Genomic DNA, 23,175 nt, shown 5'->3' with positions numbered 1-23,175 from the left:
CTCTTCAACTCAGAAATTACTCCTGGGACCAATGGAGAAACTCATATCTTTAGCAGCAGATGAGCTCTATTTGTTGCTATACAGACACCCCAGAAATTCTACCTACAGTCTGTGGGAGCAAAATAATTTTCTGATCTTATCAAGTTCAAATGGCCTTTTCTCTTATGAGAATAATTATGACTTCATGAATGGAATAAGGTAGAATGATGTTACAGATATATTAACTTCATGCTTTTTTTCCTGCATAGATATCAATGAATGTGAGGTGTTCCCAGGAGTCTGCAAAAATGGCGAATGTGTGAACACCAGGGGATCCTTTAAGTGCCAGTGTCCCAATGGGATGAGTTTGGATTCCACCGGGAGGATCTGCCTGGGTAACACAGAACTTATTACTTTTCTGGTGATCATTTCTTAAAGATTATTAACACTTCAGTTAATAAGATAGAGCTGAATATTTGGTTCCAAGTACAGATACACGCATCCTAAATTCAGCATTTCCGTTAGGATCCATGGTGGTTTTTTGGAAAAAGAGCCTTCCCTACTGAAGCTCTTTGTTTATTCTTTATAAAAAGAGTAGAGAATGTGTTAGTGAAGTGAATTGTATGTAATTGTTCCTTCAATCATTATCACCATAGTTATTATTCCAGAGTTCTTAAATCCACCCCAATATGTCATGGGCTCTAAGATATGAGGTGAATGGTGGAGAGAATACTTTCAATTAAAAAACTATAACTCATACCTGCCAGGCATGTCCTCCTATTGGCCAGGAGGACAGGTCCTTGCAGGAAACTCTTGTGGGTATCAGGAAAGAGAGGGAATATCATGCCTTATGTTTTAATTACACTTTACAATTTCCAGATGCATAATCTCATTTGTCTCATTGTCTAAGACAAGCAGACTTCTTAGTCACAGAATAGGACCAAATTCCAGGTCTTCTGACCTCTGGCCTGCTACTCTTTCTATTCTTCCTCATTATCCCATGAATTTGGGGTTGGAGCTAGATCAGTGATGGCGAAACTTTTGAGCTCAGCGTGTCAGCATTTTGAAAAACCCTAACTTAACTCTGGTGCCGTGTCACATATAGAAATTTTTTGATATTTGCAACCATAGTAAAACAAAGACTTATATTTTTGATATTTATTTTATATATTTAAATGCCATTTAACAAAGAAAAATCAACCAAAAAAATGAGTTCACGTGTCACCTCTGACGCGCATGTCATAGGTTCGCCATCACTGAGCTAGATGTACCCCACATGTATCCAGAAGGATGTGTGCATGAACACATGTTGAAGTGAAAGGAATACTTGAGAAGAGGAGTGAATGGCTTTTCTTGGCTGTTTTTCCTCATTTTGGAGTTTACCATTCCATCTCTCCTCTGAAGTGGATCAGAGGAAAAGGGGCTGGGGCCAGCTCAGATGTTCTCCAAAGACAGAGAGTGTAGTTTGATTTTAGCCTGAGAAGAGATGGCAAGACCTCATGGCCAATATGCATTGGTCACCGGCACGTCTGTGACAACATCCCCCCCACCCCCAAGCGCATTGCAGGATTTCTTAGAATACTGCTCCTTTCATAAAATTATCAGAAAAAGGGAACACAGAGTAGCTCTCCTCAGGGTCCCTCTGTTCTCTGGCAGATATCCGCATGGAAACCTGCTTCCTGAGGTACGATGACGAGGAGTGCACGCTGCCCATTGCCGGCCGCCACCGCATGGATGCCTGCTGCTGCTCTGTGGGGGCGGCCTGGGGTACGGAGGAATGTGAGGAGTGTCCCGTGAGAAACACGCCTGAGTATGAGGAGCTCTGCCCCAGAGGACCCGGATTTGCCACAAAAGAAATTACAAACGGAAAACCTTTCTTCAAAGGTACAATGGTGTCAGTGGTTGGTTGCCCTTTCTTATAGACCAACAGGATGCATTTGCATGAGCCCAGAGTTCTACCAATGGGATTACAATGAGTGGTCATCCTTGATCACCTCAGCATACATTCTTTGCTTCCTGAATGATCTGTAACCAAACATTCACTCTGTAATGGGTTTTCTTTTTCTCTATATCTCAGGATTTCCTGAGGTTGCTTGCCTCACCCATCTAGCCATTATTAAGTGTTAAAGTAGATTTTAATGCTACCCAAATCCAAACATGAATGAAAGGAAATGGGAAACTTGTATGCCATCTGCTAAAGCCATATGAGAAGACCTTTTATCTGCTGATTTGAGCTTCCATGTCTCTGCAGTCCACCTGAGTATAGATAATGGAGGGTGAATGGCATGAGAAACCCAGCGGCAGATCCTCTTTGTCCAAATGTAGTGAAACTCATTCCTGTGGTAGACACACTCCAGGGACAGGATATTTCAAATATTATTTCAGTTTATTATGCTATAATCTAACATCCATGCAAAAAAACAAGAAGTCGCAGATTTAATCTAATTCCAATTTGATTTAAGTTTTTACGCACAATGAAACAGAGCTTGTTTACTTTAGCATATGGAAAAAATCACAATTGGTTACTCAGAATTCCGACTATTCAGGGAGGCTCAGCTTATGTTCCCAGTATAGAGTTTTGTGTCGGTTGCCCATTGTGTCTGGTCCTAGTTATTATGCTTCATAATTGCATCAGATGAGAAATGAGTATATAAATATCAGTTAACTATCTTTATAGAAAAATGTGTAGACTTTTTTTTTTTCTACTGAGCATTTTGTCCAAGAGGCTCTGGGATTTAAAATTGTTGTGTCTAGAAAGACGGTTTCTAGATGGCCCTCTTAAATGTCTCTTAAGTAAATTTAAAGGAACTCAAGTGATTTGCTTCCAAAGGCTGTGGGAATCCATTGCCACAGAAGGACTTGATGTTCTTGAGATCTAATCTGCCCGTTCTGTCTCTCATGACACTACGCAAAAATTCACTTGTATTTCTTGAGCTTTAGGTCTTACTCTGGAAAGGTTCCTAAAAGGGTAAACTCAGATTACACATTACAGAAGTCATCTCCTAGTATACAAAAAAAACTCTTCTGCCTATATTAATGAAACTCTATGGCTCTATAACATTGATAAAATATTTTTAAATAGTATACATTATTTCCAAATAATTTAAAGTAGAAATGATGTCTTCTTTGAAATTCTTGTATGTTGGGCGTATCTAAAACACATCAAAAAGCATAAATGAATATCTTATTTCTCTACACCAGCGATGTTCAACCAGTGTGCCTCAAGGATTCTTAAAATATACAATATCTGACTACTAAGTCGGGGGCACAAACCTATTTTCCCTGAGATTATCAAATTAAAAAAATGACAGGAGCCAGCACAATAATAGCCATCTGGTGTGAATGAATCAAAATTATACCTATAAAATTATACCTATATTTTTTAGTCAGATCAGCCAAAAATGTAAAATATTTTTTCGGTTTACCATAGAATTTTAGTATAATTACTTTATACATGCCATGAGATGAAAAAGGATGAAAATCTTTGCTCTATACACCCAATTGGTTGTTGTGGGGCAATATATTCTAATAATCTTCTATATGCTTTAAGTATAAACACTAATGGTTTAGACCATTCATTCAGCAAATAGTTAAATGTTCAGTGTGTCTCAGGCTGGATTCTAGAAGTCCAAATAAACACACTCCTTACTTCTCTGATAATGCTTTCTAAAACAGAAGTTTAAAAGACTAGAAATGTGTACTCAGTCATATTTCTCATGGATCATCACACAGTCTTTAAAATGAATATTGCCAAGACCTTATATCAAGACCCTCCAATCTCCTCTCCTGGGTTTAACACGGTGGGATTGAGACCTATTGGTTACTCACAACTTTTAACACATTTTATTTTTCTTGAAGATATCAATGAATGCAAGATGATTCCCAGCCTCTGCACCCACGGCAAGTGCAGAAACACCATTGGCAGTTTTAAGTGCAGGTGCGACAGTGGCTTTGCTCTTGACTCTGAAGAACGGAACTGCACAGGTCAGTGAGGGGACTCACCTTGGAGGGGCACCCTTTAGACTCTTTATCTTTATTACACAAGAATGAAGGCTATCCTGATACTCACTTGCTGCCACTTGCTGCTTTTGTGCAGACATTGATGAGTGCCGCATATCTCCTGACCTCTGTGGCCGTGGCCAGTGTGTGAACACCCCAGGGGACTTTGAATGCAAGTGCGACGAAGGCTATGAAAGTGGATTCATGATGATGAAGAACTGCATGGGTAAGTGTGTGCCCGCTTGATCAGCACAGGAAAGAAAGGATTCCAAACAGCTTTGAGGACTCATGGCCCAGGGCCTGGCTTCCTGTTTCCCCAGTGCACTGCTCTCCTGACCAGTGAGTCCGGAATCAGTCTGTGGCAGCGGGAGACTGACATGTGGGAGAGCTGAGGGAATTCATGCTGCGGGGTGTTGGGTGGCCTCAGACACCAGTTATGGGTCCCAGACAAGTGAGTGTAAAAACCTAGAATAGACACCCCAGGGAAGAGAGAACAAATATAAGCTATATTCAAGATCACATTATAGTGTCTCTGCCCGATATTCCTAGAAGAGGAGATTAATTAAGCTGGTTGCATTAAATCAGGGCCCCTAGAAAAAAGCCTGAGATGGAGATTATTTTGAGGCAGTGCTCTCAGGAAGAGCCTAAAGAAGTGAGGGAGGCAGGTGAGGGAAGGAGAAGAGAAGCAGACTTCAGCCTTACCAGGCTTCCATAGGTGACTCGGGAGTGGGAATGGCATTAGGGAATTGTCCTACCTTGAGACAAGGAGGCCAAGATTTTCTGTTTCCACATTGTTCAGTCAACTATTGGCCATGTGTGGCCCCCAAAATGGGAAGGAAATACAATATCTCACCTCCTGATATTTCTGAATGAAATGCACAGCAGTTCTTCAAGAAGGAATCTGTGAGCCATTGGTGGCCAGGACACCTAGAAACGGGGTGATGAGTACACTGGTGTGAACATGGGGACCTGGGCCGGACACCCCCAACATCTTCAACACGGGTCGTTTCCATTTTTCAGATATTGACGAGTGTCTGCGAGATCCCCTCCTGTGCCGAGGAGGCGCTTGCCTGAACACCGAGGGAAGTTACCGCTGTGAATGTCCTCCTGGTCATCAGCTGTCCCCCAACATCTCAGCATGTATTGGTAAGGAGGAAGACTTCAGACCACTTACTGGTGGTCAGTCATTCAAGCCACGTCTCTGCCAGAGTCCGAAGCTGATGGCTGGATGTTTGCTATTCCTATTTTCTGCACAGACATCAACGAGTGTGAACTGAGTGCGAACCTCTGTCCTAATGGCCGGTGTGTGAACCTCATAGGGAAATATCAGTGTGCCTGCAACCCTGGGTATCATTCAACTCCCGACAGGCTGTTTTGTGTGGGTAAGTTCTATACAATATATTGTTTTATATTTTATTTTATTAGTCTCTAAAGCACTCAAGCCATGTTCTCGGAGTTCTGTTCCCATCACTAGCTACCTTTACTTACTCTTCCTTGTTTCCCTGTGAGTAAAATTCTTTTCCTTGTGGCTCACAATGTTCAGAGATCAGCTCCTTGTGTGTTTCAAGAGCAACTAAGTGAAAGCTATGGGATGTTTTAGCTCTAACAAGTATAGTTTGACCCATGCTGCTTTAACGGTGAATGGTAGCACATGCTCTGTTTACACAGATGCATAACAGGCAAATCAGCACGTGATTACTAACCCCCTGAAATAATGAAGCATGGTGAGTGCTGTGAAAAAGCCAAAAAAACATAGGGTGTAATCTCTGCCCTTAGGCGGTTTAGGTCAGCTGAGAGATTTCAAAGAATAATTATTCGAAAGAAGACTGTATCTTACCCAGAAAGAGGCCAGGTGTGGCACTCCTTAAAGAGGGGACTTTGGGGGACAAGCCTTTTGCTTTGTGGCTGGCCCTCTGTAGGTTTAGTCGTGCTGGAAAGAGTGGCTCAGAGAACCCTGTGGCTTTATTATGCCCAAAGTCAAAGTGAAACTTTGTGCAAACTGCCAGTTTTTGCCTGGTTTGGGGTGTACATCATGTGGAACTGCCAAGTCTCACATGGTTTCTACCCAAAGTCATAAATCAGCCCAAAAATTCTCTTGAAATATGGCCCAGGACAACCTCAGAACTCTAACTCAAGTTCTTGAAAGGTTTAGAACTTCAGCCAGTCAAACCGAATGTCAAGTTTATAACTGAATCTGTGACCCAGAGAATTTCACCCATGTGGTCATTGTCATATATGTTCTCATAGCCCCTAGCATTTCTCCTACGTTGCATGTGGCACACAGTGTATTGTGTAATTAATTGTTCATCTAATTCTCCAGCTGCAGTCAGCATTGTGAGGGTAGGTCCTATGTCCGTCACATTCACCATTAGATTCACATCTCTAGCACATAGTAGGTGTGTAGTTCATATTTTTTGAAGGAATCAAGCAATGTGGTGACTTCCAGTTGCCCTAGGATGTTCTTTTTTGTTTGTTTTTTTGTTTGTTTTCCTTGACCCATGCCTAGAAATTATAAATACATGCCATGATCATAAACACAGAAAAAGGTAATATTATTTTTATTTTTTTTAGACATTGATGAATGCAGCATAATGAATGGTGGTTGTGAGACCTTCTGTACAAACTCTGAAGGTAGCTATGAATGTAGCTGTCAGCCGGGATTTGCACTAATGCCTGACCAGAGGTCATGTACTGGTAAGTAGGTTTTAGCCTCCTGGGAAATAACAGGTCCCTTTATAGAGTAGTTTGGTGCCTGGACTGTGGAATTAATAGTTCTGAGTCCAGATCTTTGGTTTGTTACATATTTTCGCTGTGTGTCATTGATAAAGATCCTTAGCATAAGATTTCTCATCTATAAAATGGGGGTCAGATTGCCTATGTGGAAGAGTATGTACAGCACTTAGTGTAGTATCTGGCACATGCTCAACAAGTGCAGTCTAAAATAGTGTCTCCATTGATCAGAATTTTGAAGAATCTGATCTCTTGACTGACTTCAGTGCTCGTCAGGGTGTGTTGCCTGGACCAGCAACATCAGCCTCACCTGAGCATGTCTTAGAAATAAAAAATCTTGGGCCCCACCCCAGACCCACTGAATCGGAAACTCCTGGGGGTGGAGCACAGTAATCTGTTTTCACAAGCTCTCCAAGTGATTTGGATGTGAGAAATGCTGGTCTAATTTATACTTCTTGATGTATCATCCTGGGCTAGAAGAGCCATATAGGCATCTAGAGGTGAAAAATGAGGTGGGTAATATAGCTACTGATTTTGGCTTGGGTTAAGAAGAGAACTTAGGTGTAGAGACCAAAAATATCTTATCTGACCTCGAAAAATCTCCCTGAAAAGCCCTAAATATATATATTTTGCTATAAAAATTAAATGTTGGAAATATTTTTACTAAAATTACATCTGAGTAGATATGCTTATTAACTAGTTTTCACTTTAAACATATCATTAAAACAGAAGATGATAGACTTTAGGAATTTAAATTTCATGAAAAAAATAGGATTCATAATCATTTTTGAATGACAAATTCATATCAGATAAAATTGCTAATTAAATGATGGACTTTTAATTGGATGTGAACCTTGACCTTGAACAGTATGTTGGAATCTTGAAAATGGATCTCTCCTGATAGCATGTTCTGTGAAAAGCTTCATTTGGATTTGAGACCTAATTCTCTAATGCAAGTGGGCTGAGTCCATTCAACTTGAGTCACTGAATTAAGAGAACCAATATCAACAACAGGTCATTGTTGGTTTTATTCTCTGCAGACATTGATGAGTGTGAAGATAACCCCAATATCTGTGATGGTGGTCAGTGTACCAACATACCTGGAGAGTACAGGTGCTTGTGTTATGATGGATTCATGGCATCTGAAGACATGAAGACTTGTGTAGGTAAGCAAAGAAACAGAATTTTCCATTTTCTCTGATTATTCACAAGTACTGTTAAATTACATAAAGATTAGTTTGGGGAGCTGATAGATCCTATATGAAAAGTAAGGATATTTAGGGGTATAATGCTAATACTCCAGAACTGGCATTTCAAAAAGCAACTTCCTTGTGACTGTGATATGATGCTCTTGTCAGATATGTTATGTAGATGAGCTACCATTGGTCAACTCCAGATGGAGTTGATTTTGTCTATGCATTATTTCTGTCCACTTAGCCCTCCTGCTATAATTAGTTTAAGCTTTTAAAATGTTTAACTAAAAGCAAGCAAAATTTATTTCTGACAAAATGCAATACCTCTAGAATTGATTGCATTTGTTTTAGAATTTCTACTGCTATGTATTAAAATTTGTTAAACTTTTCTGCAATATCTAACCTGCCTTTAATCCTGTTCAGTATATTTTTTTTATCTCAGACATCATTTTCATCTCTAAAATTTTATTTAGGTATTTTTCACATTTCTGTGTCTCTATTCGATATGTTCATTCATTCCTCTAGCTTTTGAACATATGGGATACAGTTATAATAACTGTTTTAATGTCCTCTTCCACTAATTCTGTCATCTGTGTCAGTTCTGAGTCATTTCAGTAAATTGACTTTTTATTATGGTTCATATTTTCCTGCTTCATGGAATGCCTGGTAATTTTTGATTGGATGCCAGACATTATAAATTTTTACTTTCTAGGTGCTAGATATTTTTGGATTTCTAGAAATATTCTTGAGCTTTATTATGTAATTCCGTTAAGTTATTTGGAAACAGATTGATCCTTTCAAAATCTTGCTATTACGCTTTTAAGAAAAGTTAGTCTTGGGCTAATTTTGCTCCATTATTGTGGCAAGATCCTTCTGGACACTCTACCCAAACCCCTGCGAATTCTGGGATATTCCAAACTGGTAGGAAGAGGCACGAGTCCAGGCCTTCCGTGAACGCTGATGATTGTTTCCTCTAATTCCTGTGGGTGGTACTTCCCCCAGCTTTGAGTAGTTTCCTTGCATGAATCCATTGATCAGTACTCATCTGAATACTTGACTGGGCCCCTTTGCAGGTATTTGGATGCTTTCTTGCTGTGCAGTTTCCATCTGTCCCTTGCCCTGCCCTGTGAACTCTAGTGACCTGGGCCTTTCAGGACTTCCAGCTTCACCTCCTTGCCCCAGGGACAATACCTGGTTCCATCTGTCACCCCTTCTCTATGCCAGGGACTTAAAACTCTCCCTACATAGTAATCTGGGGCTTCATAGAACTCATTTAGTTTGTTTTCTTTCTTTGAGATCACTGTCTTTTGTTGCCTTTATTGTCCTTTTGTTGCTTCAGGTGGGAAGGTAAATTCTGTGCCAGTTACTCCATCTTGGCTAGAAGCAGGAATTTAAAATTGAAAATATTTAAATTGTATCACATTTATAGCTTCAGAAAACCCTTACTGAATATTTGTGTAGTCCCAGAAGTGAAAGTGAATGTCATAACAAAGTAAATAACTTTAAATTTGGGGGAAAAGTGAAGTTTGTAACTCCCTACACTAAGACTACTAGTTTATCTGTCCTATCTTTAAAAATGTGGAAACTAACTTGTTGGCATCATGCAAACTGAATTAAAAGTTTCATCTTGCAGCATCATATGCTGTTTTGAAAAGTTTTCTAGACTGTCACATAAACAGGCTCTATACTTAGCCTAGAGTCCATCAGTTTCTTTGCTTACTTGACCTCCTGCTTATGGCCCAGATAAATTGCCAGTGTGCCGGCGAGCCTGCAATGTAGAAAGGACATGTGAATTGAGCTCCACAGATCTGGTGCATTTTTTTGAGTGGAAGTATTTCACCCTTTCTGATTTATTTAGCAAAGTTGCATTATCTAGGGGGAAAAGTACTCACTGATATCAAATAAATGGTTATATACATTAATGATATCTATGTTTTACAGATGTTAATGAATGCGACTTGAATCCCAATATCTGTCTAAGTGGAAGCTGTGAAAACACGAAAGGCTCATTTATCTGCCACTGTGACATGGGATATTCAGGCAAAAAAGGAAAAACTGGCTGTACAGGTATGTTTTTTAAATCGGACAATAAAACATTAAGTGGTTAAGAGACTGCTACCATAATTATACATTAATACAAATTTTAGATCTACTAACATTTTAATTACATTATAAAGCATTTTGTATAATATTTTTTATTAACTTATCCTATACTTCTTTCAAATTTGTCTAACTATAGATTGGATCTAAGCTGCAAGTTTTTTCTTTACCTATTAAACAAGGCATATTGGATAAATTACCACTATAACTAATACTATAAATATCACATTTTTATGAAATTAAAATCACATTTTATATCGAAGTAATTAACATTCTAGTTACCAGACAGTCATATCCCTTTACAGTTGTGCACCACATATAATGTATAGGTCATCAGACCACATGTATAACAGTGGTCCCATAAGATTATAATGGAGCTGAAAAGTTCCCATTACCTAGAAATGCTCTTGCTGTGGTAATGTCATAGCTCAATGTTTCTGTGGTGATGCTCATGTGAACAAATCTACTGTACAGCCAGTCAGGTAGCGGTACAGCACATCCAGTTACAGTACGAGGCTGCACCATCTAGGTTTGTGTAAGTGCACTCTGGTCTTCGCACAACAACAAAATTGCCTGACTATGCATTTCTCAGAATGTATCCTGTCATTAACTGGCACGTGATTGTATTAAAGCAAGCCTCTCTCAATAACCTCCACTGCCAACATTTTATTTACGGTCATAACTTTTTAAAGAAGCATATCCTATAATTCAAATATTTCATCAATTCTCATCAGTCTTCTAGTTCCTTAAGTTAGTGTGCTTTTGATGTATTAAGTGGCATTAGCCCACATAGGTCTTTATTCCTGGGACTTAACAAATCTTATGTAGTGCTAATTAAGCCATTTTGTAATTTTGGTTGTCTAATACTAATAGCACATAATCTCAATAAGAAAAATCTTTCTACACCCAGCCAGGGTTGCTCAGTGGTTGAGCATCGACCCAGGAACCAAGAAAATCTTTTCACAGTATTTCTAGGTTATTCTATTAAATGTCAAATAAAAGAGGTAATTCTTTGTGAGTGATTTTGTTTTGGAGTATTTAGTTGTTATTTTCAAACTTGAGACAATGATGTGTTAAGTATGTAGAATAATGAGCAACATTTTTCAGTAATTATTTATATAATAGATTATGGCATATAACATAATTTAAAACATAATAGAGACCATGGTGAGCTTGAATTAGGTAACTGCATAATTTCTTTACAAATAACAGACTTTAATTCCAAATGCCAGTTTGGCAAGCCCCTGTGACTTAGAATGAACATTAAAATATTTTCAGATTGGCAATGTGGTAAGTGTACAGATCCTTTTCTAAATTATAGCAACATTTTCCAAGAAAACCCCCAAATATATTATCATTTTAAGCTGTGCAATAATACCAAGTTTCAAAGTTATAGATATACAAAATAACACCAATAATATTACTATTGGTTCAAAAATGGCAGATTCTAGCCAAATTATAAAAATAAGCATGAAGTTGGAATGCTTTTCATCCTCACTATATTACTCTTCATATGAAGCATGGCTAGGGGGTCCATTCTATTAGCACAGTGTTTAAAATCTCAACTCCTCATGTGGTCTCTGGGGTAAAAATGATGCTTAGATCACTACATCTATGGTGTAAGCTTTATTTTTAGCTTCCAGTATAAATAGAGAATTTGGGATTGGGGGGGAGGGGTCTGGCAGTAATGAAGGGAAAGGTAGTACAGTTCCATATTGCATTTTACTTAATAGAGGCTAATGCCAATGTTTGGCTCACTTGAACTCACTGAAATTTACCCCAGGGAATAGTGATGTTTAAGAAGGGAGAAGTTAATCTAATGGGATGTTCTTCAGCTATAAGAAAAAGATATTTCTAGAATTGTATGCTCCAAATTCCAGCTAAGAGGGCCATGTGCAGAGGCCAATTATTTTAGGCCTTTCACCCATGAAGACAGCTTACATTTTCATGCGATGTTAATTTTATTTTAGGTAAGTGAGATATAATGCCCTTGGCACAGTGCTTGACATTCAGTAGCCAGTCAATAAATGGTAGCTCCTGTTGTTATTGTAAAATGAGACGTAGACAGTGTCTAGAAGCCTTTTAATTGAAGACATAACTTGTAGTCTAGCAAAATTCTATACTACTATTTACTGACACACACTTGAAGTCAGTTTTAAGAAAGAAAAATCTTCCCCCTTTATATTAAAAGGCTTGGTGGTGAGTGAGTTTGCACAGATACTGAGACTATGGTGAGAAGAGCTGTGTATATCATATGAGATAAGATGACATCAGTTTTACTGTACGAACAGCAATCTTTCAGTAAATTGTGTGAACAGAAAACATAGATTTGAAGTCCAAGAAATTACTCTCTCTCTTCCCAAGCGTCAACATCCACCTACTTTTAAATTATAGCCTAAGATGAATTTTAATTTCGTAAAACCCAGATAGCACTGTAGGGAGAAGACTCCAGTCTCATGGCCCCTTTGATATCATACCAGTGTGGCCGATGCTCTTCTCCTGTGAGGCAGAAGAACTCCAGATTTTATTCCTGGTTCTTCCATTGGTTCATGAGCTTGAAGAAATCAGATAAGCATTCCCCTTGTGTGAACACCCTGCAGTGAAGTAAGGAAGGAGGGGGTGCATTTGGGGGGAAAGAAAAAGAGGGCCTCTGTAAGTACTGTTATTAACAACCAAGGGTATCACATCTGATTGAAAATGACTTACACAAACAGGAATTGGCAGCACATCTGGTATACTTAAAAACAAGTTTTAAAAAATAGGAGCCAAAATAGTTTTTAATCCCATGTAACTAGGGCTCTTTTAGCCTGCTTTTAGTTTAAAATTAGTGTCATTCCCAACTTAGAATACTAGCAGGTTACCTTGGTGATAGCCATGTTAAACACAAGTGTTTATAATGTCCCAGGCAACTAATATAAATACAGATATGTTCTCGCCTAATGGGATAAGCAAGCCACACAACAAATAACAATGAAGAGCAGACCTGGAACTATGTTTTTGATGAATATCTTATATATATTTCTATACAAGCATAATATGTATAATATACATAATATATAAATTTTAAAATAAGAGACTGTAAAGGAATTATAAAAGTATGTGTGCTATTTCATAGGGAGGAACTTTGTTTCACGAGAACGAGAAAAATGTCCTCTGGGTTCCATTACAGCTTTGTCTAAATATTTCAGCTCCCTTGTCATTACTGATTGTTTCCATTTTAACAAATAAACATGTTTCTCCCCACCGCCTGCCCCCCATCACTTTAGCAGTGTTCAGAATCCACCCACTGACTTACATTCCCAGCCTACACAGATGTTAAGGGTTTCTTTTTTCTTCGTAAGCATTGTCCAAATCCTGGTTTGAGGAGAATGTTCGATTTAATGGAGGAAGAAAGTACATTTGTTTGAATCTAGAACACAGCTCTCTGTCCCTGGCTTGAGGGAGCTTGCTGGGTTAGTGTTTCTGTGGCCCCATGCAAGGCTTCTGCTGCTCATTTTGCCTAATTGTCATTAGACAACCAATCAGAAAAAGAGGAACTACGTTGCTGCTAGGTGCCATCCTTGGTGGGTCCTGGCTTTCACAAGCTAATTTGCAAGAACCTTCCACCCTCATGTGCTCACTAAATCAGTTAGCAAGGTATACCATCAACATCAGTTGTTTTGAGTTAAAATAGCGGGATTTCTTGGTAATGCCATTTCTCAAACTGTGTGCTTCCTTCTACCTGAGAAATGTTGCTAGTGGGTCCATGAGAGAGAATCATATACTTCAAAACCACCAGCACTCAGTGACAATTTGCACCCACTTTCTTCCAGCTTCTTATCGCCGCTAATTGTTCTCCACTGGCTGTCAGCCTGTGGAAACTCAGTGGGTGTTCACTTAAATTATCTTGGCTCCAAATTTGGATTCAAATGAAGAAATCCAAGTAGCCTTCACGTTTGGCCTCTCCATTCACTCAAACGTCCTCTTCCGCAGTGCCTAATTAAGGAGCTGCCACAGTGTGTCAGCTCTGCTGGACTAGGGTCACCACGTGACTGATGCCCAGATGGTGGGAATGCAGGTGTTTGTGTGGGCGATACAGCCTCTCCCTGTCTGATGGCCAGAGGCGGCCAAGCAGCTCAGAGCACAGCCCTTGTTCAAATGGCAGTGGAACACACCCAAGCCTGCGCCTGGGGTCTGCTCAGGCCACACCCTTGCCCTTCCAGGGAGCCCTGCAAATAGGACCTTTGAGTCTGTGAGGCAGCTCTGGGGTTATGGAGGCTGCAGTGTCAGCCGTAAGTTTGAATTCCCTTGCTTTCCTTGGCTTATGCTTTATTCTTAATCTTAAAAAGGAATTTTCTGTCTGGAGCAAACTTGTGGGGGAAAGAGAACATTTGTACAGAAAGAGATGTTCTTGGCAAACGAGTGCTATGTTTCCTTCACATTACTGAGGACTAGAGTGTTGTAATGAGAATGCAGCATTTTTGTTTGCTTGTTTTTCTTAGGGCTCAGTTTCCCCTTCTGTTTGTTTTTATAATGAGGTGCAGTCTTAGGCCCAAGTCTGCCACAAAACCAATTAAGGAATAATAGCTGGCACATGTGTGCACATACATACATGCAGTCACTTTTTATTCAGAGATACCTTTAAATTATGACCAAGTCTTTCTAATTCACGTGTCGCATACTGAGAGTGTAAGACGTTGAAATGATGATATACAGATATTCACAAAATGGGGAATTGCATATTGGCTCCTGAGTTACTCTCTCCTCGTACCCTAAAGCCCATAATACATGGCTTCTTGCAAATATAATTTCTTTTCACCTTGAAAATGTGTGGTGAAATTGCACATCTTTTCTTGAATTAGAAATTTATATTAGCATATTATTAATAATTTAAAAAGGAGGGAGAATCTCCTTTTATTTTTAATTTTGTTGTTGTTGTTAATCCTCATGCATGGGTATTCTTTCCATTGCTTCCTAGAGAGAGTGGAAGGGAGGGAGGAAGTGGGAGGGAGAGAGACACACATTGATTTGCTGCCTCCTGCACATGCCCCCACTAGGCCAGGGATCTAACCTGCAACCCAGGTATGCTCCCTTGACTGGGAATTGAACCCGAGAACTTTTGATGTTCGGGCTGACACTCTAACCACTGAGCACACCAGCCAGGGCGCCTCTCATTTTAAAAGAAATTGTCGTTTTTTTAATTGCAACACTAAATATGGAAAGTTAAAAATAATCCATATGAAAATAAAGGTAACTTTGGTCACTAGAAAACTGGAAAGAAAGGGATTACAGAATGACTAGATTGACAGGCTATGATAATCTCTGAAAATTACACTTAGTAGAAAAGATTAGTGAAGACTTCTATGAGCCTGTTAAACTCACCAAGGTTTTGAAAACTCCATAAAGCAGGACTTAGAATAAAGTCCGGGTGTACCTAAAGAAATCAGCCCAATTAGGCAGCCGGGGCCTAAGGGGAAGAGCACTAAGCAGTGGACGGGGAAAGTGAGTTCCTGGTGGTCCTGGCTCCGCCCCTCACTGGCTGTGAGGCCCTCAAAAGCCCCCCTGCCTTTGGGGACCTCTGTCTCTTCCTCTTGGAAACTGAGGATAAGGAAAGTAGAATTCTAGTTTCTTTCCACTTAGAAAATCTCTTGATTTTGTAACATTTGGAGGCTTCAATACTTAGGCAATTGAAGCTCATTGTTTCTACCTAATTCAGAGATCATAACAAATAAAGGAGGGAAATTATGAGGACTCTGCAGGAAGCGCTGGTTTGCATCATTAACTCCTCTGAGGGGCGTGATTATCTGAGGAAGAGAGACATGTCCATGGCTCTGGTTGGGGGCCCTTTAGGTCAGGCTTACTTTCTTGAATTCCTGTGCCTACTTAGCACTATTATACCTGGGCAGGCCTTGGAATGTGCCCGGCTCACTTATCCAGTTGGTTAAAGCTCCCAATCACATGTCTAAAGCTGCCTGGTATGTGCCTCCCTTGACCTGTTAATAACTCAATAAGTTCATGTGGTTGCCAAGGTTACATTAAAGTCACCTATGGAATACGTTGTAATTGTAAGAACTTTCAGGTGTGTTTTCACCTTATGATGATTAGTGACACTGCAAAATAACTTGGTAGGGAAATTTTATTATTTTATTTTGTGTTTCTTAGAAGTTCTGAAGAAGCCAAAGAGCCTAGGACCATGTCAGAGTTTCAGATGAAATATTTGGCAAACAGCGGGTTTGCAAACACTTTCAAATAATTTAATTGGGCTTCTTAAGTAAACAAAAGGGTACACATAAGTTGCTTGCCCAGTTTCCTATTCATGCCACTATTCAAGCGAGCACTGAAAATTCTTGCAACGTTTTGTAGGCCAAAATTATCCTCCTTGACCCAAATTTTGTGTTAGGCACTGGTTTCTCTATAGAGTCATCCATACCTATGAGCTCTTGTTCTTAGTTAATAAAAAAGTTGATTATGAGGTTAGATGCCTGGCTTTCCTTATCTAATGGATTAATTTTAGGAAATAAGATGATGGTACCAATTCCAATTCTGGTCATTAACAAGGTGTCCTATAATTCAATGAAATTTGGACACTGGCTTCAGGAAGATAGTGTCAGAGTCCACAAGGTAAGGGCTCAGTACTACAATACTGTCCCAATTCAAGTGCCAATCGAAAGTCTAGTTTTGTTACCTGTGCTTCTGACAGATTGGCTACAAATCCTGTAAATCAGAGGTTCCCACACCTCTTCCTTGGGTTTGATTAGTTTCCCAGAGAAGCTCACAGAACTCAGGAAACCAGTTTATTCTCTAGATTACCAGTTTGTTATACGAGGATGTAATGCGGGAACAGCCAGATGGAAGAGGCGCATAGGGCAAGACATGGGGAAGGGGTGTGGAACTCTGTCCTAGAGGGCACGCTCTTGCTGAATCTCCAAGTGTTCACTAACTGGGAAGTTCTTCGAATCCTGTTCTTTTGGAATTTTATGGAGGCTTCTTTACATAGGCATGAGTGGCCTTGGATTGATTCACCCTCCAACCCCTCTCCCCATACCTTGTCCTAAAGTCAGGGGAGTGGGACTGAAAGTTCTAAGCCTCTAATCAGAGGGATGGTTCTCCTTCCAACCAGCCCTCCTGCCTACAGTCACCCCATTATCCATAATAAAAGAGACCTTCCTCACTCTCATCACTTAGGAAATTCCAAGGTTTTAAGAGCTCTGTGGCAGAAATGGAGACAAAGACCAAATGTATAAATCTTACAATAAATTAAAATTTCACAGGAAAAAAACCCATTTAAATTCTTTATTGTAACATTTTTATATTAGAGAATCTATCTTGGCTAAATTTGGAAAGGAAAATTTAGAGAATGGAGAACTTTCAAGAATTGGGAGTCTTAGTAGAGTGACCCTCATCTGGTACTCCTTTTTCAGAGACATCTCCATTGGATTGATTTGAGTTTTACATGAACCATGCAAGAAGACTTGGGTCTCCAACGTGCTAGGACTCTGAGAAGCTAGAGAAAAGAAGGTTCACACACAGCCTTAAGGAAAATTCTCTGCAAATGCTTAAATTAGCAATACCTCAAGTAAAACTGTTATAAAAATAAAGCATAATTAAATAATAGTGTTTTACATTTAAGAATAAAATATATTCAATATATAGAATATGAATATAGAAAACATAGAATATGAATATAGAAAATATATTCAACATATAGTATTTCCAATATGCCAACACATTGCATTCCTTTGTCTGTATGATTGACTTAATAAAAATATTGGATATAGAAACGCCTGACCATGAGTGTTAATATCACAGAACATGAGGCAACTCACTTTTTAAGGTCAACTGGGAAATGTTTCCTTTTGTTTTGCAGTGACTAGACAGTTACACAGTATAATGGAAAATAATTAGAGTCAATAATAGCAAGTAGCATCATGTTGTTGTTTTATAAATTGAAATTTAAAGCTGTTCAATCTTTGTAGAGTATTTAGGTGGATGTTAAACCAATATATATTTTACTGTGGGAAGTGTGAAAGTAAGTCCACTTTTGATGTTACTAAGTTCCTATCGCTACAACTTAAAAGGCCAAAAAGGCATCTGTGCTATAAACTTTTTTTAAAAACCGCTGCTTCTTTTTTCAGACATCAATGAATGTGAAATCGGAGCACACAATTGCGACAGACACGCCGTATGTACCAACACAGCAGGAAGCTTCAAATGCAGCTGCAGCCCCGGATGGATCGGAGATGGCATTAAGTGCACTGGTGCGTTGGAAAATAACAGACATTTTCCCATGAACTGCAGAGATTATATGAATTCTGTAAAGAAAAATCTAATGTGTGCATTATTGATGTTCAATGACACACTTTATGTTCATAATGAAATGTTCTGTTTCCTTCAGATCTGGATGAATGCTCCAATGGAACCCACATGTGCAGCCAGCATGCAGACTGCAAGAATACCATGGGCTCCTACCGCTGCCTCTGTAAAGAAGGGTACACAGGCGATGGCTTCACTTGCACAGGTAGGTTTGTGATGGAAACAACTGTATAAATAGCAGTCAGAGAAGCAAGGTCTTTCAGACCAATTCTTTTTTGAAGGCTGTGTCAGTTATGGATGTCTTCAACATAAAAGATTAGTTCTTTGAAACTAGATCCTTGTGGGATGGAAATTTGGAGCTAGGTCAGTTAGGAAAACCTCAGAAGCTGATTATATATGTATATAGTTATTAGTGCTCTATATATCTCATTGTATCTAATGGTGTCATTAATTTAAAACAAGTCACACTTCCTTTTATAAGCCTTAGTTTTTATATTTTTGTGCCCATTTCTCACTGTTGACTTGTTTTTCATGCCGTACTTGAGAGTGAGCTTGCTGTAGGAAGCTATGTGCTGGATCATGTTGGCAGTATATGTTTTTCTCCCACAGCCTGCCATCATTATCACCCCACATTGGTATAAGCAAGAATTTCCCAACTGCTTTGTAAGGAATTCATTCACTTCCAGTTTTACAATATATCAATGACATTTTTCTTCAGTTATAATTAATAGTCATGGAATTAACATGAATTGCTACATTTTTTTTCAATATAGATGATTAGAAATGTGATTGTGTAAATATAGTGGTGGGCAAAAGTAGGTTAATAATAATAAATAATATAAGAATTAATAAATAAATAATAGTACAAGAGTAAACTGTTTCGAGTACTCACAATTGTAAACCTATATTGGCCCACCCTGTATGATACATATACTTCCATGAACACGTAAAAACAGATAACACTTTTTATGTCAGGGCTTTGGTATTAAATAAGATACCGAGATCCATTTCTCATTGACCACTATGTAGCATAGCTGCTCACATGACTTGAAGTGTTAATTTATTCTGAGCACTTTGCTCAGAAGAAGTCATTCAAACAAAAAAAGAGGCAAGGGCCCAGTAAGTGACCTACCTGAGTTCTTTGTAACTCTCTGCAAGTTGTATCATACTTGAAATTGCTTTTACCTAACCCGGTGAAGTTTGGTCAGCATAAACCTCTTATTACTTTTTAGAAAATATTGAGTGCTTCATGTATTAGGCACATATGATTCTTGTGTTTGATATTTAATGCCCATGATTATTAACAAAACTCGGTAAGATTAAGCAGATGGGAATTTTTGGTGTCCTCTATCGTTGTTGTTCTAGCTCATTTGCTTCCCCTCTGAGCTGAACCTGAAATTTGAAAAACAGGCACAAACCATGCTATGTTATTTCCTGCCATGGATGTGTCTTCATGTGGATAATTCTGCTGGAAAAATCCTTGGTTGGAATGATTTGTTTAACTTATTCATTTTACGTCATTAGTGATGATTTAGCATCTGAACACCAGGTTCACAGAATATTCAATATCAGCATTCAAAAGTGAGTTTAAATGTGTCAAGGACAAAGTGTGACCAAACACCACCACACTCAGGAAGCTGACAATTATAAAAATTGTCGAACCTGAGGAGTGGGAAAACTAATGGAGAAAGAGTAACTTGTGTTTCTTTCTGGCTGCAGATCTGGATGAGTGCTCTGAGAATCTGAACTTGTGCGGCAATGGCCAGTGCCTGAACGCCCCGGGAGGATACCGCTGTGAATGTGACATGGGCTTTGTGCCCAGTGCTGATGGGAAAGCCTGCGAAGGTAACTGCTGGGGAGGCTGCTGGGGGCCTTGCAAGCCTGATGAGATTAGGTTATTTACACATTCCTGATTTTATTTTTTAGCTGAAATGTGTTTCGGCTTCAATCTCATCAACTCAGTTTGTGGAGGGATTAAGTCTCCAGCCAGATCATTTTTCTTTATGCAGAGAAAATCTTCTCTGGCCATAAGCTTCATATTCAAAACCTTGGCCAGATAGTCTGCAACAGTACACTTGTTGGTCATAGGTGAGAAGAGATCACCACGTGTGTTTAACTCAATGCAATCTATTTGTCCCCATTGCTGGGGGAAGGAACGCAAAGTGCTGGTCCCCTGGGAATAGCCTATTGAAGGATTCTCTTTAGATATAGAAACACAGTTTTGAGTCTCTGCTATGGTTTGGCTTCTGGAAATAGAAGCCTTAAAATAACAGCGAGCAGATAGTATTTTCCACATAGAATAATGTCTTGGGTACATATGTCTCACATGGTCTCTAAATGTCTTTTACAAATCTGTCCAGTAGGAGACCCTTTGGGGTAATGTCATAGGTCATGATATGTTTCAGCACAAGGCTCTGTCTTTCTGATAAGTGTTGTTCAGACAGGACGAGCCCTGGGAGCCTGTTGGCTAAGGATGGATCCCACTAGGAGACACGGGATTCTTCTCTTTGCCTACACATGTGAAATTTAAGTGCATTGTCCCTCATTGAGAAGAATTAGTCGCTACAGTGAACTAAAAAGATTTCAAGAGAAATAAACAAATGATAACGATTGACAATAGAAATTTAAACAAGACCCTGACTAATGTTCTTAACTAATAGTTGTTGCTTGTTAATAGGACATTAACTCAAAATCAATCTTGAGCTATGACATGTATACTAATTCCCTCATATAGTTCTATAAATACTTTGTTATGGAATCATTGGGTGTTCTTTATACAGTTTATATTAATATGCAAAGTTTGATATAAAATTCCTCTGAGTCAAGAAACTAGATTATGCTCTTGGTTATGTGCCTAATGCCTTGTTTAATTTTGTTATTCCAAACATCCAAGGAAAACAGGTACTGTGCCACCTCTGGTAACATAAATAGTTGCATTCAAAGTTTTGCTTCTCTTAATGCTACAAGGGAAGGTTTTGTTTGTTTGTTTGTTCTTAATATAAATCATCCCTAGCAGAGTGGTCATGGCTATTTAAAACCAGTCTCAAGGCTGAAAATGTGCCCGTGTGTCAATTACACCAGCAGAATGTTCATGTGAGGCCGGGGCAGAGGCCTGGAAGAAGCGCCTGCAGTTTTTAGATCTCCATCAACAATAGCAAACACACGACATGGGGATACAGAGGGCTAGAAAACTGATTATCAAAGTGACCACAAAACCTTTGTGATTCTCAAAATTCTAACCTACAATGAAAACTGTAAATGAATAGATTAAAAATAATAATAATTTAGGCTAATGTGGTCTTTTTGGCTCTTTACAAAAGTTAAGTGGACCTGAGTGAAACACCATAAATGAGATAATACATGCAAAATGCTTAGCGCACTACTTGGCATGTAATAGAGGCTGAGAAAAAGTAAGTTCTCACCTAAAAGACATCCCTACTCATAGCAAGTCATCTAAAAGTCAATAGAAGTGCCTACATTTATGTCTGATAGTCCTGATTTTCCTAATAACATTAGTTGATGAATTATATTAGGGAGTTTCTTTAGTAAAAAATTAATTTAATTACTTTTTTTTTTCTTCTTTCCAAGATATTGATGAGTGCTCCCTTCCAAACATCTGTGTTTTTGGAACTTGTCACAATCTTCCTGGCCTGTTCCGTTGTGAGTGTGAGATTGGCTATGAACTGGACAGAAGTGGTGGGAACTGCACAGGTAAGGTATCCATTGGCAGCAAAATTTGCTTCCAGGGGTGCCAGGGGACTTGGCTGTTGGGGCCCTGCTGGGATTCCACAAGGATATTCAAAGTCACAAACAAAAAGCTGGGATGAAACATTAGGGATCACAGAATACATTTTCTGAGACTTGGAACTGATTGGACATGAGGATCCAGAGGAGAGAGTTGAAGGCAGCTGAAGGAGCAGAGTTTATAACCTCAGAATCAAGCAGTGATACAGAGACTGTGCCAGGGCTGCTCCAGCTGTAAGGCTTCCCAGCCATTCCTTTTCTCCTTGGGTGCAGTTTCAGAGTTTCCTTCTGAAGGCCACGGGATCATGGGTTTTCTCCTTGTCTTCTCCAAAGCCCTACTCACTCCTTCTCGGCCCTGGCCTGCCAGTGGTCACCAGAGAATGTGGTACTCAGCCACCCATTTGTAGTGTGTCAGTCCTTTTCATGTAAAGCAAAGGACTCTCTGGAAACACATGAAATACATGAGAAAAGCTATGAGCACGCCTGTAGACTGTTACTCTGTTCGCTTTGGCACTGAGTTAAGACTTTGAAAGCCGTTTGCACTTCTCCATCCTAGTCTACCCTTTGTTCAGGGATATTGAGGAAACAGTCCCATTCTGTATGGGCTCAGGATATCAGGAAGAAAGAGATTTTCCCAGCAACCTTCACAAATCATGGCTCTCCAGATTATGACCATAAACTGCATATCCACCCTTGGCTCGTCCCCAGATTGCTCTACACTAGGCACATTCTTCTCTTGGTTTCCCTAAAGACAGTTAGGACACCGAGCTGGGCTTCTAGCATAACACAGGAAGTTGCCTCTCCACATACCATAGCCTTTCCTCAGTGCCCCAAATCGCCATCAGCATCATTCTGTCCAACCTCATTTCTGTGAGTCTGCCCTGTCCCTCCAAGATCCCATGAAATTTGAGCAAAATCATTTTCTGCTACAGGTTCCAGGTCCAAGGGGGAGGTCCCGAGGAGAAGGTACCATCCTCACCCTTCAACCTCTCCTCTCTGAATCCCTGTTTATCTGATCTTGAGTATTTTTTGAGTGTTCAACACAAACTAAAGGATTATACAGAGTTGGAATTTGCCAAAACTCATGTCCTACGTATCTGGAATTTTGTACATATTTTTAGACTAGAAACTGAAAGGG

General features: G+C 39.4%; 1 protein-coding gene across 3 annotated transcripts in view; it reads left to right on the top strand.

Moving 5' to 3' along the window:
* FBN1 (fibrillin 1) overlaps positions 1-23,175 on the top strand; it is a 237,974-nt gene that overhangs the window by 155,815 nt on the left and 58,984 nt on the right. For all 3 annotated transcript variants that reach the window (XM_036300753.1, XM_036300742.1, XM_036300760.1), the window contains 13 exons: positions 249-374; positions 1,636-1,863; positions 3,838-3,963; positions 4,076-4,204; positions 4,999-5,124; positions 5,235-5,360; positions 6,550-6,672; positions 7,749-7,874; positions 9,843-9,968; positions 18,116-18,238; positions 18,376-18,498; positions 20,013-20,138; positions 21,882-22,004. In XM_036300753.1, the coding sequence (XP_036156646.1) occupies positions 249-374; positions 1,636-1,863; positions 3,838-3,963; positions 4,076-4,204; positions 4,999-5,124; positions 5,235-5,360; positions 6,550-6,672; positions 7,749-7,874; positions 9,843-9,968; positions 18,116-18,238; positions 18,376-18,498; positions 20,013-20,138; positions 21,882-22,004 (1,731 nt within the window). The remainder of the gene's footprint in view (positions 1-248; positions 375-1,635; positions 1,864-3,837; positions 3,964-4,075; positions 4,205-4,998; positions 5,125-5,234; positions 5,361-6,549; positions 6,673-7,748; positions 7,875-9,842; positions 9,969-18,115; positions 18,239-18,375; positions 18,499-20,012; positions 20,139-21,881; positions 22,005-23,175) is intronic.

The sequence above is a fragment of the Myotis myotis genome, unplaced genomic scaffold (genome assembly GCF_014108235.1).
Source record: "Myotis myotis isolate mMyoMyo1 unplaced genomic scaffold, mMyoMyo1.p scaffold_m19_p_1, whole genome shotgun sequence".
In the NCBI taxonomy this organism is placed as follows: Eukaryota; Metazoa; Chordata; class Mammalia; order Chiroptera; family Vespertilionidae; genus Myotis; species Myotis myotis.
The sequence above is the reverse complement of the archived record's forward strand: the minus strand, read 5'-3'. Positions and strand labels throughout refer to the sequence as shown.